The sequence below is a fragment of the Balaenoptera acutorostrata genome, chromosome X (genome assembly GCF_949987535.1).
Source record: "Balaenoptera acutorostrata chromosome X, mBalAcu1.1, whole genome shotgun sequence".
Taxonomy (NCBI): Eukaryota; Metazoa; Chordata; class Mammalia; order Artiodactyla; family Balaenopteridae; genus Balaenoptera; species Balaenoptera acutorostrata.
The window spans coordinates 96,393,300-96,407,070 of NC_080085.1; the positions used below are offsets into that span (position 1 = coordinate 96,393,300).

The 13,771-nt window shown below is 40.5% G+C and overlaps 1 protein-coding gene across 4 annotated transcripts in view; it reads right to left on the bottom strand.

Moving 5' to 3' along the window:
• ACSL4 (acyl-CoA synthetase long chain family member 4) overlaps window positions 1–13,771 on the bottom strand; it is a 76,655-nt gene that overhangs the window by 34,396 nt on the left and 28,488 nt on the right. For 2 of the 4 annotated variants that reach the window (XM_057537941.1, XM_057537944.1), the window contains exons 1-3: window positions 1,023–1,439; window positions 601–778; window positions 93–202 (exon numbers count right to left, since the gene is read on the bottom strand). In XM_057537941.1, coding sequence (XP_057393924.1) covers window positions 93–202; window positions 601–778; window positions 1,023–1,373 — 639 coding nt within the window. In that variant the 5' untranslated portion in view covers window positions 1,374–1,439. Of the gene's footprint in view, window positions 1–92; window positions 203–600; window positions 779–1,022; window positions 1,440–13,771 lie in introns of those variants that run through there. The other 2 variants (XM_057537943.1, XM_057537942.1) reach the window with 2 other exon arrangements.

The window sequence follows — 13,771 nt, forward strand, 5'->3', positions numbered from 1 at the left end:
TATTAAATATAGGTATGCAATAAACTCAATTCTTGAACATTCTCCTATGCTGTCAAACACTACCATGAATTAAAAGAAAATTTCATACTTACCTTAAGTTTACTCTCCAGAAGTTCGACACTAGTAATCAGATAGGTAGCCTCAGATTCATTTAACCCGTGAACTACAGCTTCTCTGCCAAGTGTGGCATATAAAGTCACAACTACATAATAAAAAATGAACACAAAAGTTAAATGATAAACATTTCTTAGATATACTATTTAAGTCAACTTTTAATGACAGATATACTCACAGGTGCAAAGACATTTTATAATCTAATTGGATTTCATAGTCTCTGCTATTACCCTTCAACCTTGCCTCAAACTTCCTGGTGGTTACAAATCTTTCTCACAAATTTTCGGGATTCTAACTTTTTAAACCTAAAGAAACCCAGAAATACTGGAAGTGCCACAAACTGGGCAAAAATCATCAGTCAATTCAGTTTCTCAAGGCCAATAGGTTCTGGCTGAACACTTGCTTGGAAAACAAGAGGATCTCAGGACAATTTCACATGTAAGCAAAGCCCACTCTCTCTCCCCTCCAAAAACACCAGGCACTTACGAGGAAAGTTGTACTTAAAGCAGGTCTGTGCTGCGATCATCCATTCAGCCCTGGTCTCACAGAAAATGGCAATAGTGCTCTTTGGCTTCAGTCCCAAGGCAGCGAGTCCACTACCAAAGTTATTCACTCTGTGGTTCACTTCGAGATAGTTCATCCATTTATAATTCCCAAGAATTAACTGTTAAAGTGAGACATTCTGTAATATTAGCATAGGTACTCAAACAAGCAATTAACATACTATTCAAAGTGTAGAACTCTAAAAATACCCTCAAGTGAATATACACAGATGCTGTGAGCACCTTCTGAGAATTAGTTACGGGCACTATGATGGAATGCCAGCATGTTTTAAATGCACTTGATTTACAATAAAGTAAAGTGTACCGTCCCCTTTAAAAACAATAGGAAGCACAAAAATGCTTTACCTTCTTAAAAACCTTTCCATTTGGCTGCATTTCATTTTCTTCACTTAGGATTTCCCTGGTCCCCAGGCTGTCCTTCTTCCCAAACTTGGATACGGCATGATCGAATAATTTATCCAGGGTGTCTACTCCAGGGATGTGTATGACAGCTAGTGAGTCGAAGTGCGTGACAGAGCGATACGGACTTCCAGGTTTGTCTGAGGTGGGCTTAGCTTTTATTCTCTTTGCCATAGCGTTTTTCTTCTTGGCATTGGTAAGAAAATACCACGGAATAAATACAAGGGCACTGTATACTGTTATTAACAAGTGGATAGGCAGCAAAATAATGGTGAGCACATTTTGCTTAAGTTTCATAGTGGCAAGGCTTCTAAAATGGTGTTTATTTCTTGTTATTCTTTGGCTTCAGAAAGCCTGATTTTGCTGAAGAAGGCAATAATGGAAGCGGTAGTAAGAGTAGCAGAAGAGTCAAGGCAGTTCAATTTTAATGATACAGATAAGAGTTAGTAATCTTTGGAAGCCGACAATAAAGTACACCTGTAGGTGAAGACAGTGAACCAGGCAGAGAGCAGGGAAAACAAAACAAAACAAAAACAAAACAAAAGAGTATTAACAAGTTGATAGACCATTGATTTAAATACTCAGGTCTTTATTAGTTTCTATAATTGATTTGATACAAGAAAGCGGAAATAACTGGTCTGAAAGACTGGCATTTTCCAGTTTGAATCATTATGGCCATAAATTTTAAATTTAATTTTTATAGGTTTTTAGGTATACTACACACCACTCTAAGTCAGTCGTGTAACACTTATAGTGCCTATATGAGGGCAGGCATGTGGTATTTAAGCTTGGCTACACTTTGGGAGAGTAGTGAATGCCAATATTGAGGTTTCTCTTAAATATGTATATGTAAACTGGATAGCTCTAAATAGGATTCGGTTTTGTATCCAAAAGAGAGAAAAAATCCACCAATTTCGGTTTATTTCTCAAAGATCAACCCAGAAATATTATTCTGAGGTCTTCTTTAAGATAATTTCTTGGTAATGCTATTATTCACTACCTCCTATCCCCCAAATTGGAGCAATACAATCATAAAATCATTTCCTACCTGCCCACTTTGTGCTCAAAATTGCACCAGTTGCCTGGGAGTGGGAGTATTAAGTCCACAGTAGTGTAAGTCCTGGCCCTTGCCCATTACGAGTTAACACTTGTGAGGCCATCAGCACACAAGATAGATCCAGTGTTTTTCAAACTTTGTTTGCAGGAGAAGGTGGCAGCGAAACCATTTCTTCAAATAAACACTCATGCAGACTTCCCATATATAGACACTAAAGTGGAACTGCTCTGGCTGAAGCAGGGATTGGGGGTGCCCAGAGTCCCACCCTGGACTTCCTGGAACCCCACTCCCAAAGTGACCACTGGAGCCTTTCCGATGAAAAGCCTGTGGAAATACCTAAGTGCTACGGTGTGCAGTGCAAGCAATAAATGCGATAGCAGTTCAGAGCAAGTGCAAAATGGTCCACAGTTACTAGGGGAGGCTTTGTGGAGATTAGACTTAAGCTGGACCTTATGTCGGGGATCTGGAAACAAAGGAGAAAGAATGGAGGTCATTCTGGGCTGGGGAACCACATGATAAAAGATAAAGAGGTAGAAATGAAAGGACTTTGGGAGAGGAGAGACTGCCAAAAATAAGGACACTCAGCTGAGTGGGGCACAGAGTACTTGCTGGCTAAACAGGCCACAGTAGTATAGGGTCTGACAAATCAGGCAAAGTAGTTTTGATTTGATTTGACAGGAAACTGGAGGCCACTGCAGGTCAGAAAAAAACAGTGCCAAATGGAAAGGAACTGCAGAAACAGCCTCAGGGAGAATAATGTCTCTCCAAGAGCGTGCCTTCAGCTGAGAAAGCTGTTTTGGAGAGTGGCAGTGTATTTCAACTACAAAAATTAAAATATTAGTTCACTTTGAGGAGACAAATTGAAGTGCATCCTTCTGCAACTGTTGTGGAAATGGACTACTGACCCCAAGAGAGTTGTGCGTTTTTACACCAACTACTATAAAATGGTAGCTTAATCCTTAATCCTGCCTCTGCTTTTGTTCCTGTCCGTCAACTGAGTGTGGTGAAATGAGCAAGAAACTACAGGTGAAAAGACCCGGGTTTCAGACCCCATCTCTGTCACTGACTGGCTGTGTAACCTTGGGCAAAAAAATCTGTCTGAGCTTAGGCTCTGACTAGATCAGTAGCCCTTAACTTCCTAGAGGTGATGCGTCCCTTTCAGAATCCAATGAGAACTAAGAACCGAGTTCCCCTCAGAAAGATATGCAAAATGGTATACACAAATTCAGGGGATTCCTGAGTTCCCTGGAATCCATGCATGAACACCAAAGGGTGACACCACCCTTACACTAAAGATTTCTGGCCTAGATGATTTCCTGGGGCCCTTCCAACTTTAATTTTATGATTTATTATACCTAGAAATTGCTTTCTCAGTCTCTTTGACAAGTCTAACAATCCTCTCCTCCATCAGACATTCCATGACTACCCAAATCCTTGATAATCTTTCCTTTTTCTAATTTCCCACATCACTTGAAATGTCTACCACTCATTCTGATCCTGGATTATACCATCATTTTTAAACATCTAAGCACGTAAGTGTAGAGCACAGACCAGGAGTTCTCAACCCTATCAAACCCAACACCTCTTTGTTATAACAAATACTTTATAATATTCCTTTATACACCTTAAAGGACAGTCACAGATGATAGTCTCAGATGATAGTCTACCTACACACACAATTTTTTAAAATAATTCTTTACTGGTAACATAAAGAAGTACTGAAAGGAAATCAATTCAAAATAAATACTTATTTCAATATGTAAATTATCAGGGACAATACCAGAAGTACCACCTCAGGCTCACCCTTGGGGCTGAAGAAGTAGAAGACAGCTTTTGAAGGGCTTACAATCTAGCTAGATTTAAACTGTATTGTATGTGTTCAGTCATTCATGTTGTTATATACACTTAATCTTTTAAACAGATTTGCCTTAAGTCTTGGAGGTAGGGAAACATCTACTTAATCCTCATAGTACAGAGACACATACACATAAACACACACACACACACACACACACACACACACACACACAGAGCACACAAGGCTCAAAGAACATTCAGGTAAAGAGAAATCAGAGAGGTCATTTAGTCCAGAAGTTTTCTAATTCTTTCTGGTGGTACTGGGGGCAGGGGGCGAGGTATGGCTCATTCATTTGAATAAAATCTTATGTGGACGTGAAAACACAAGTACAAATAAAAGCAAAAGGCAGAGTTGATTTGGTGGGGGCACACTGGAACCTCCATTTCAGCTGACTATTTGAGCCACTGATATTGTCTGATCTTTCATCTCAAAGAGAAGCAAATGTGTGACAGTACAAACTGTAACCAAGGCCTGTCCCCAAGTCTGGTGCTCTTTTCAAGCTCCCCAGCCAGGCTCTGCCCAGTTCTGCCTATCATCTAAAAATCCTTCCTTATCAAAGGTTTTCCAGTGTTACATCCAGCCTATTGATAAATTCATTTAAAAAAAAAAGATTTGAACACCTACTATGTGTAAGTTTTGAGCACTTAAGCACACAAAGATGAGTAAAACATGCTCTCAATCCTTCATATGCACGTGTGCACGTACATATGTGTCCATATGTATGGTAGGGTGCAGGGAGATGAGTTCACAATTATATACAGTAGAATATGATAGATCCCATCAGAGAAGCAAGAACAAAATGCTAAAGGTATTCAAAAGAGGGATGAGATTACATCCAGTTTTGGGGGGACAAAAAGAGGGAGGAAGGAGAACCATCCAGAAAGGTTTCACAAAATAGCACAGTATTTGGAGTCAGTATGAAGGATGGATATGTTTTCAAAAGGAGAGGACAAAGATTGGGAAATGAGGACAGTCCTCACGGACTGGGGAATGGATGGGGGCAGAACTGCAGGATGTATCAGAAAACAGCAAGTAGAGTAGCAGACGCTCTCGAGCTTTCTGTGTAAAGTGCTGTTCCCCTTTTATGATCTAAGTCAATGGGAAAACTGAATTATTTCAGAGTCAACGTTACTAGAACGCCACTATACTATAAGAAACACGTGTATGATGATTTGGCAACTCAAGATTAAGCACCCTGCTATTATATTAGGGGAAAATGAATTGTTCTCTAAAGAAGAGAAAGTCTGATATCCTGGGTGGTAAATGGACTAAACAAAGTTAGGAGGTCTGGCTTCTAACCTCAGCGTCTGCTCTTATGTGTGACTTCGGGTGAGATATATGACCTCTCACCTAAAAGCTCTGTACCAGTGGCACTGTGTGTAAAACAGGAATACCGCTTGTGTCATCTACTTCATGGCACTGTTGGGAGAATCCTTCGTCAGATTTCAGCTTCGATTTCATGAGCGCTAATAATCAGTTCCTGGAATACACTTTTGACCCGCTTGCATCTCTCCCTCTTCACGGTACTCACTCGGCTAAACCACAACCTGGTTAAATCCTGTCCGCCACCTAATCTGCACTTGTCCCCATGCAGCTGAATTTGGCTGGAGAAACACCCAGCTGTGCTGAACGTCCGCCTTTAGATCCGTGATTGCTCCCGCAGATGGACCCTTGAAGCTGCACAGAAACTGTGCTGCCCTGCACTAGGCGGCCCGCAGGCTTGCTCTCCTGGGGTTACCCTTCGTTCTCTCTCTTCAGGCCACCGAGGCTCCTCCACCATCCTCATTCTCAGCTGCTGACCTGGCTTCCCACTTGGCTGAGAAAACTAAAACCGTCTGAAGAGAACCTCCACAGACTCCCATCTACTCGGATCTGTGGCCACGTGCTCTCTTCTCTCCCGTGACTAGAGATGGACTAGTGATGCCCCTAGCTAAGGCCGACCCCTTCACCTGTGTGTGACACCCCTGTCTAGACCACAAAGACCTGGCGGCGCCACTCTACCGATTCTTCCCTCTCTCTCCTGCCTCATTAATTTTTCCGGCTCCACTGAATCGGTCCCATCGGCATCCTAACAGGCTATTATTTCTTTCATCTTAGAAACCACTCCCTCTCTTGTACCTTCTTCTCTGGCTACGGCCCCATTTCTTCTCCTTCTCTGTAGGAGAAGGAGAAGAGCTGTCTCTGTGCTCTGTCACCCACTTCCCTCCTCCTATTTCCTCTTGAACCCACTACGCTCGGGCTTTCCCCTCTACCACTCCACAAAATTGCTCTGATCAGGGTCACCGATGACTTCCATGTTGTCAGATCCCAAGGTCAATTAAAGCTCAGTCCTCATCCCCTTTGACTCACCACCAGACTTTAGCCCCGTTGACCCCTCTTTTCCTGCTGGAAACTTCTTCACTTGGCTTCCAGGAGACCCCATTCTTCAGGTTTTCTTCCGACTTCCCTGGTCATTCCTTCTCCATCTTCTTTGCTGCTTCTTCCTCATCTCCCTGACCTCTAAATGCTATAGTGCTCAGTCCTTGAACCTTTTCTTTATCTATGCTCACTCCCATGGTGATCTCATTTAGTCTCACAGCTTTAAATAGCATATATATGGTGATGACTCTCAAAATGTTCCCCCCTTAGCCTGGAGGTTTCCCTTAGGCACCTAGATTTGTATATCCAACTGTTTCCTAAACAGATCCATTTAGATATCAGTTACATATTCAAATTTAATACATATGTTGAAAATTGAGCCACTGATCGTCCTCCCACAAACGTAGAACACCCAGTCTTGCCCGTTTCTGTAGTTCAAGTTGCTTTGACCAAAAGTCTTCGATGACCAGGTTCACTTTCACTCCCCTCTCTTTCTCACACACTCCACCCCCAATTCAACAGCAAATCCTACCAGCTCTACTTACAAAACAGATATCAAATTCAACTACTTCTCACCACCTCTACTGCTACCATCCTGGCTCAAGCCACTATCCTCTCTCACCTGGATAAATGCAATAGCCAATCTGATCTCCCTGCTTCCACCTTTATACTAAATTCTAAACTCAGCAGCCAGAGTGCTCTAGTTCAAGTGCAAGTTAGATCATACCATTCCTCTGCCCAAAATCTTTCAAAGAATCCCCATATGACTCATTCAGAAATACAGTCCTTACTCTGACCTAGGAGATGGGATCTGTCCTCCACCTCAAGTTTCCATCTTCATCTCCAGCACTTTTCCCTGTCTCATTCTGCTACCGTCCCACTTGTTCCTTGCTGTTTCTGGGACACACCAAGCATGACCCTGCCTCAGGGCCCTTGTACATGCTATGCTCTCTGACTGGAATGTTCTTCTAAGATACCTGCACAGCTTATTCTCTCACCTTCTTTTTGTCTTTACTCAAATATCACCTTCTCAGTGAGGCCTTCTCTAGCCACTCCAAAATCAAACCCCAAGACCTCCTATCCCTTTCTCGCTTTATTATTCTCCTTAGTACTTGTAACTACTATGTCATATGCTGTATTTTTCATGTTTATTATGAATGCCCCCATTAGAACATAAAAGCTCCAAGAGGCAGAGAGTTTATTGTTTGCTGCTGAATCCTCCTACAACAGTACCTCTGTGTGTTAACTGTTCAATAAACTTGTTGACTGAAATAAGAATGGACATGGAGGGACTTTCCTGGTGGTCCAGAGGTTAAGAATCCGCCTGCCAATGCAGGGGACACGGGTTAGATCCCTGGTCCGGGAAGATCCGATATGCCGCGGGGCAACTAAGCCCGTGTGCCACAACTACTGAGCCCACGTGCCACAACTACTGAAGCCCGAGCGCCTAGACCCTGTGCTCCGCAACAAGAGAAGCCACCGCAATGAGAAGCGTGCGCACTGCAATGAAGAGTAGCCCCCGCTCGCCGCAACTAGAGAAAGCCCGTGTGCAGCAATGAAGACCCAGCGCAGCCAAAAGAAAAAAAAAAAGAATGGACATGGATTGCTCTGAAACTATAAAGTAAAAATGGACGTAAGTGCAATAGCCGGAAGACAACCAACCTTAGTCATCTTTTTAAAAAATCACTTGTCCATGCCAACACTCTAGGAAATGGTATACTCTTAAAGTCCCTGGTAATTAATTTGAACATGTGTTTAGTTGCTTGAGAGAAAATATGAAACTGGAAAAACTGCCTGTTACATGGAGGGAAAAGACAGTTGTTATAAAAGCAAGAGGGTTATAGAATTTTTACTATGTGCTTTTTCACGGATGCCTTTCAGAGAGGAATGCTGTCCTGCCATGTATGAAGAGAAATACTGCTGTCCCACCAGGAGGACATAAACTCTGAGTTGCGCTTCCTTGAAATCAAGTGATGCATTTGTATTTCAGCTGTAAAAGGGCAGGGCATCAGCTTCAGTCAGGGGATAGCTAATCATTCCTGCTGATGTTCGGCATTCTATATGAGAATCAGATTAATAACCACTTATTGAACCTGTACTAGGAGCTAGGCACTGTGCTCAGTCCTTTAGATACATTATTTCATTTAGTCCATCAGAAAACCCTTTTGAAGTAATACCCTGATGACATAGCTGATGATATAACAGTCTCAGACAGATCATTTGCCCAAGTTAACACAGCTAAGTAGGGATTTGGACCCAGGTCTATCTGATTTTAAAGTCCATACTTTTAGCTGTACTGTCTGTGACCTTGGTCATACTGGTATAATCTAAATGAGTGAGAGTGACAAACTTTGTATATGAAAAAAATCCTGATGACAACTTTAAGCACTGATCTGTCCTACAGCCTAAGGCATTTTTATAGGGGAAAAAGGCCCTTTAGGTGTCTAGTAAGTCCTAGAAGTGTAAGTGAAAATCAGATGCAATTTTTTTTTATTTTGAGGTCAAGTTTAATGTTAAGTATTTCATTCCAGTTACTTCAAACGCTCTGAGATAGTTAGGTTAAACACAAAAAGCATTAGTAATACATTAAGCTCTAGTACACAAAGTAAACAAATACTACATACTGATTAAAGTCTGAATTTAAAAGAAATCATCTTTCCCAGCAGCATGTGACACAACACCCATTTAAGAATTAAAGAGAAAAACTAATAAACTGAAGTCAATGCCAAAACACTTTTTTTCAAAAGTTTTATAAAATAGACTAAACCAAGCAAGGATGCACACATCTACCAAGCTGAAACACGTGGTAGGGCAAACTAACTTCATCTGTCCTTGATATAATACCTTATGAAAACACAAAAAATATAAACTTGATAATCAGTGATTAACTATGTCAGTGCTACTTTAAGAAATCACATTTTCAAATCACACATCACTTAAGGGTAATTTAAACACCAAATAAAGAGATAATTTGCCTTCTGAAAAGGATAAGCTGTATTCACTAAACTTTAAATCAGAAAATTATAAAAAATCCAAGAGATTAAACAGGTAAGCATACCGGTTGCACTTTAAAAGATCATACTTCTACATAGATATTACATCACCAAGACTTCTGTAAAGGGCTGGGGTGCTTTTTTTAAAAATCCTATTTTCTTTCACACACTATTGAAAAGCTCCAAATGATTTTAAAACATATAGGAGAAAGCTCATATACATGTTAAAGAAATTGGTTGCCTTTGGTTCATGAAATCAAACTTTACAGGAGCTACATTACAATATAATTAACTTTATATTTTAATATTAAAACTTTTAACATTAAAACACTTGTAGACAAATGACTTATTTAGCCATTTTCCTACAAAATGGCTAAATAAGTCACTACAACTCAGCTACCTGGCCACCGTGATGTGAAACTGTATCATGGTAGAAAACAAACAAAACAACTTCACTCTCCTCTTCAGTAGTAAATATACCTTATAAGTGAGATTAATAAAAAAACTCAAAGACTGATAAATCTGTTGAAGACTGAAATCTTACAGCCATTCAGTCAACTCTTGACACTAAACCTAAAACATTAAAATTAACATTTTAACATTAAAACTTTTTAAGTGTTAATATTTTAAGAAAATAAAAGTCATTAAGAGTAGCTAGCAGGATCTTTTGCTAGCAGGCAGTCTACAAGACTGAATAATCATGTGAAATATACATCCGTCTGTCCCTTGTAGGTCTCATCTGACTCAAAGTTAGTAAGCCAATATAATAAATATGAAATAGCTTATACAAGCAAACTTTTAACCCGGTATACAGTAATTATAATAAATACATTTGAAAACTGAAAAAAGCAAAACAAAAACACCTAGGGTGAATATATAGATGCTCTCTAACACCACATTGCACCTGTGCTTAGCTAGTTTGACTAGGAGTGTCTCACAACTATGACTGATCTTTGGGTGTGTCTCTAACAAGATTAACCAAACCCATTTACTTCATCACCTGGACAGGTATTAACTCCTGAAGTCGCCATCCTGCTAGTCTCTTCCCACCTTTCCCCAGCAAAGAAAGCACCTCAGCTGCCATGTTGAAGATGCTCTTTCTTGTTCTAGCACGTGTTCCCTCCCATAACGCCTTAAGAACATCCTCAGCATTCATTCATCAGATAATGCTTTTTCTAGGTCATCGGATAGTATATAATTGGGACCCTACTCACGTGTTAAAATGAGATCTAGTATGTTGAAATGAGATCTAGGAGCCCACGTTGTGCTTCTGCACTTCACACACAGTGTGTATAATTACATATCTCTTCCTCATTTTAAGTGATAGCAACACACGATTTCTTTTTAACATCTTTATTGGAGTATAATTGCTTCACAATGTTTTGTTAGTTTCTGCTGTATGACAAAGTGAATCAGCTATATGTATACATATATCCCCATATCCCCTCCCTCTTGCGTCTCCCTCCCACCCTCCCTATCCCACCCCTCTAGGTGGTCACACAGCACGGAGCTAATCTCCCTGTGTGATGCAGCTGCTTCCCACTAGCTATCTATTTTACATTTGGTACTGTATATATGTCAATGCTACTCTCTCACTTCGTCCCAGCTAGCTTTCCAAAGTTGAGAGTGGGCTGGATATAATTTAATCCAAAGTTTACATGTAAGGAATTTTGAGGATATATCATGCTAGAAGTGGCACCTACTGACAAAGCATGTTACAATCCAACTTTACCAGACATCATGAAAAAGGGGAGACAAACTAAGTTCTAGGAGTTATGTGTTTAGAGAGAAATATAAGGGTTCAGTGCTGTAGAAGGGAAGCAGCCAGCACAATGACAATTCCAGTGTTCTACAGCTGCTGCTAAAGAGGATCTGCTACAGGTCCCTGTAGACAAAACCCTGCTGCTACATTAGACGGCCCATCACGCATGGTGTAGACTTGAATTTTGTCTGTAAAGTCTTCCATTTACTGGATATTTTTTCTTTATGATCTTAACACTAGTTAATCAAAAACAACTGGGCTACAGATCTGACCTTTCAAATTAGCTCACAGTTACGAATGTGTTTCATCTGAGTGAGAAATATGCAGACTCTACTGTCATCTTACCTATTTGTTACTCATCTGTCTTCTATCATCTTATCTACTAATTATAATAAAGTAATACAACTGTGGGCTGCCAACCATGAACTCAGGTTCAAATAAAAATCTGTAACCAGCAGTGATACTTCCCACGGGAGTACCTTTGTGTTATAGGGAGAATTTTGCAACTTACATCTTTTTTGGCCACATGCCCTATCTTCCACCTTTGCTAGAGGAGGGACCAGTTTAATAGGTTGGTTCTCTGCAAATGTTGTTTCCCAGTACTTCACACTGTTAAAAGTTATGCAGCAATGCAGTCTTAAACCATTTCTTACAAAATGGCTAAATAAGTCACTACGACTCAGCTACCTGGCCACCATGACGTGAAACTGTATCATGGTAGAAAACAAAACAAAACAAAAAAGCTTCACTCTGCGCTTCAGTAGTAAATATTCCTTATAAATGAGGTTAATAAAAGAACTCAAAGAGTGATAAATCTGTTGAAGACTGAAATCTTATAGCCATTCAGTCAACTCTTAAATATTAGTGTTGGTAAGAAAAGGGCACAGGTATTCCAAAGACAATGAAAAATTCAATACGTATTTTTAAATTAACATTATTATTAATTCAATATGTATTTAAATTATTAACATTATTATTAATTCAATATGTATTTAAATTATTGACATTGCATTAGTGTGTGCCTGACATTTGAGAAATTAAAGAATTCTTAACTAAAGAAGGAAGCCACATGAAGTCAAACACAAGAAGCCATGGAAAAGTACTCCTAGAGGTAATGTCTCCATGTTAGGGATGGGTAATACTTTCCATTCTGTTCTCTCTTCACGTTCATTTGTTTACCTGGCCCATGTGAGCTTCACAAACGTGAGTGAGGCAAGGGAGATGAGGGAATTAGGTACTTCTGTTTTGAAGTGTATTTGGGGATAGCCAAGGCAGAGCTATGCCAATTGAAGAGGAGTCTCCAAAGTGTCTGTTGACTCCTGAACACAACTGGCCAGATGGTCTCGCTAAGGCTCCTGGCAAGTCCAGCTCTTCACCTTGGTAGTTTTTTCTGTTACACATCTAGATGGGCTGCAGGCCAACTACTATAAGTATTTATCTATGTGTGTAGGATATATGTGTGTCTGTGTGTGTGTGTGTGTGTAGGGGTGGGGGGAGGGGGGGAGAGCGAGAGAGAGAGAGAGAGAAAGAGAAAACAGACTCTCTGGATAAATAACTATAGAAGCCTGAATACTACAGCCCTCACAATTGCACTATGGTCTATTTCCCAAAGGAAACACTAAACTTATTGGTATCTTCTTTGTCAATCATGGGATAGCATGCTGCCTATGTAGCTGAATTCAGGGACAACTAATTCTGGCCTGTTGATGAAAATCTTTGGTCATATTCAAGATTTTTCTAATGCAGGCTGATCAGTAGACTTTAAGCCTTAGCTTTACAAGAACACTGAGTGTTTTGAATTAGCACATAAGAACTACTAGATCTTCTGTTTCAATTTCATAATCTATTATAATGAAAGCAATTCTCAGAAGACCAGAAATGCAAGAGAGGCAGCACTGTATACAGGGCTTTGGTCCTAGCTCAGAAGCTTGCTGAGCTGCACTACCTGGAACAAATTAAATAACCTCCTGTCTCTTTCCTCATCTGTACAATAAGAAAGTTGGATTCAGATTTTAAGATATCATGGACCGGGCTTCCCTGGTGGCGCAGCGGTTGAGAATCTGCCTGCCAATGCAGGGGACACGGGTTCGAGCCCTGGTCTGGGAAGATCCCACATGCCGCAGAGCAACTAGGCCCGTGAGCCACAATTACTGAGCCTGCGCGTCTGGAGCTTGTGCTCCACAACAAGAGAGGCCACGACAGTGAGAGGCCCGCGCACCGCGATGAAGAGTGGCCCCCGCTTGCCGCAACTAGAGAAAGCCCTCGCACAGAAACGAAGACCCAACACAGCCAAAAATAAATATAAATAAATAAAAATTTAAAAAAAAAAAAAAAAGCTTTAATAAAAAAAAAAAAAAGATATCATGGACCAATAAAAGTTTTAAAAACAAAGAAGGCAGCAATGACACAGCTGCCAATTTTTTTTTTTGGCCAGGTATGGACATAAAAACAAAAAACATAAACCTATCATTTACTATCACCATCATTTCATAAAATACAGAATGCATCTAACTCCTCAAAATTAGGAGGATATATCTTATAATAAGAAGCAATCCTTTAAATGGAAAAAGTTTAGCTTTAAAAATCTCATGGCCTGGGGCTTCCCTGGTGGCGCAGTGGTTGAGAATCTGCCTGCCAATGCAGGGGACACGGGTTCGAGCCCTGGTC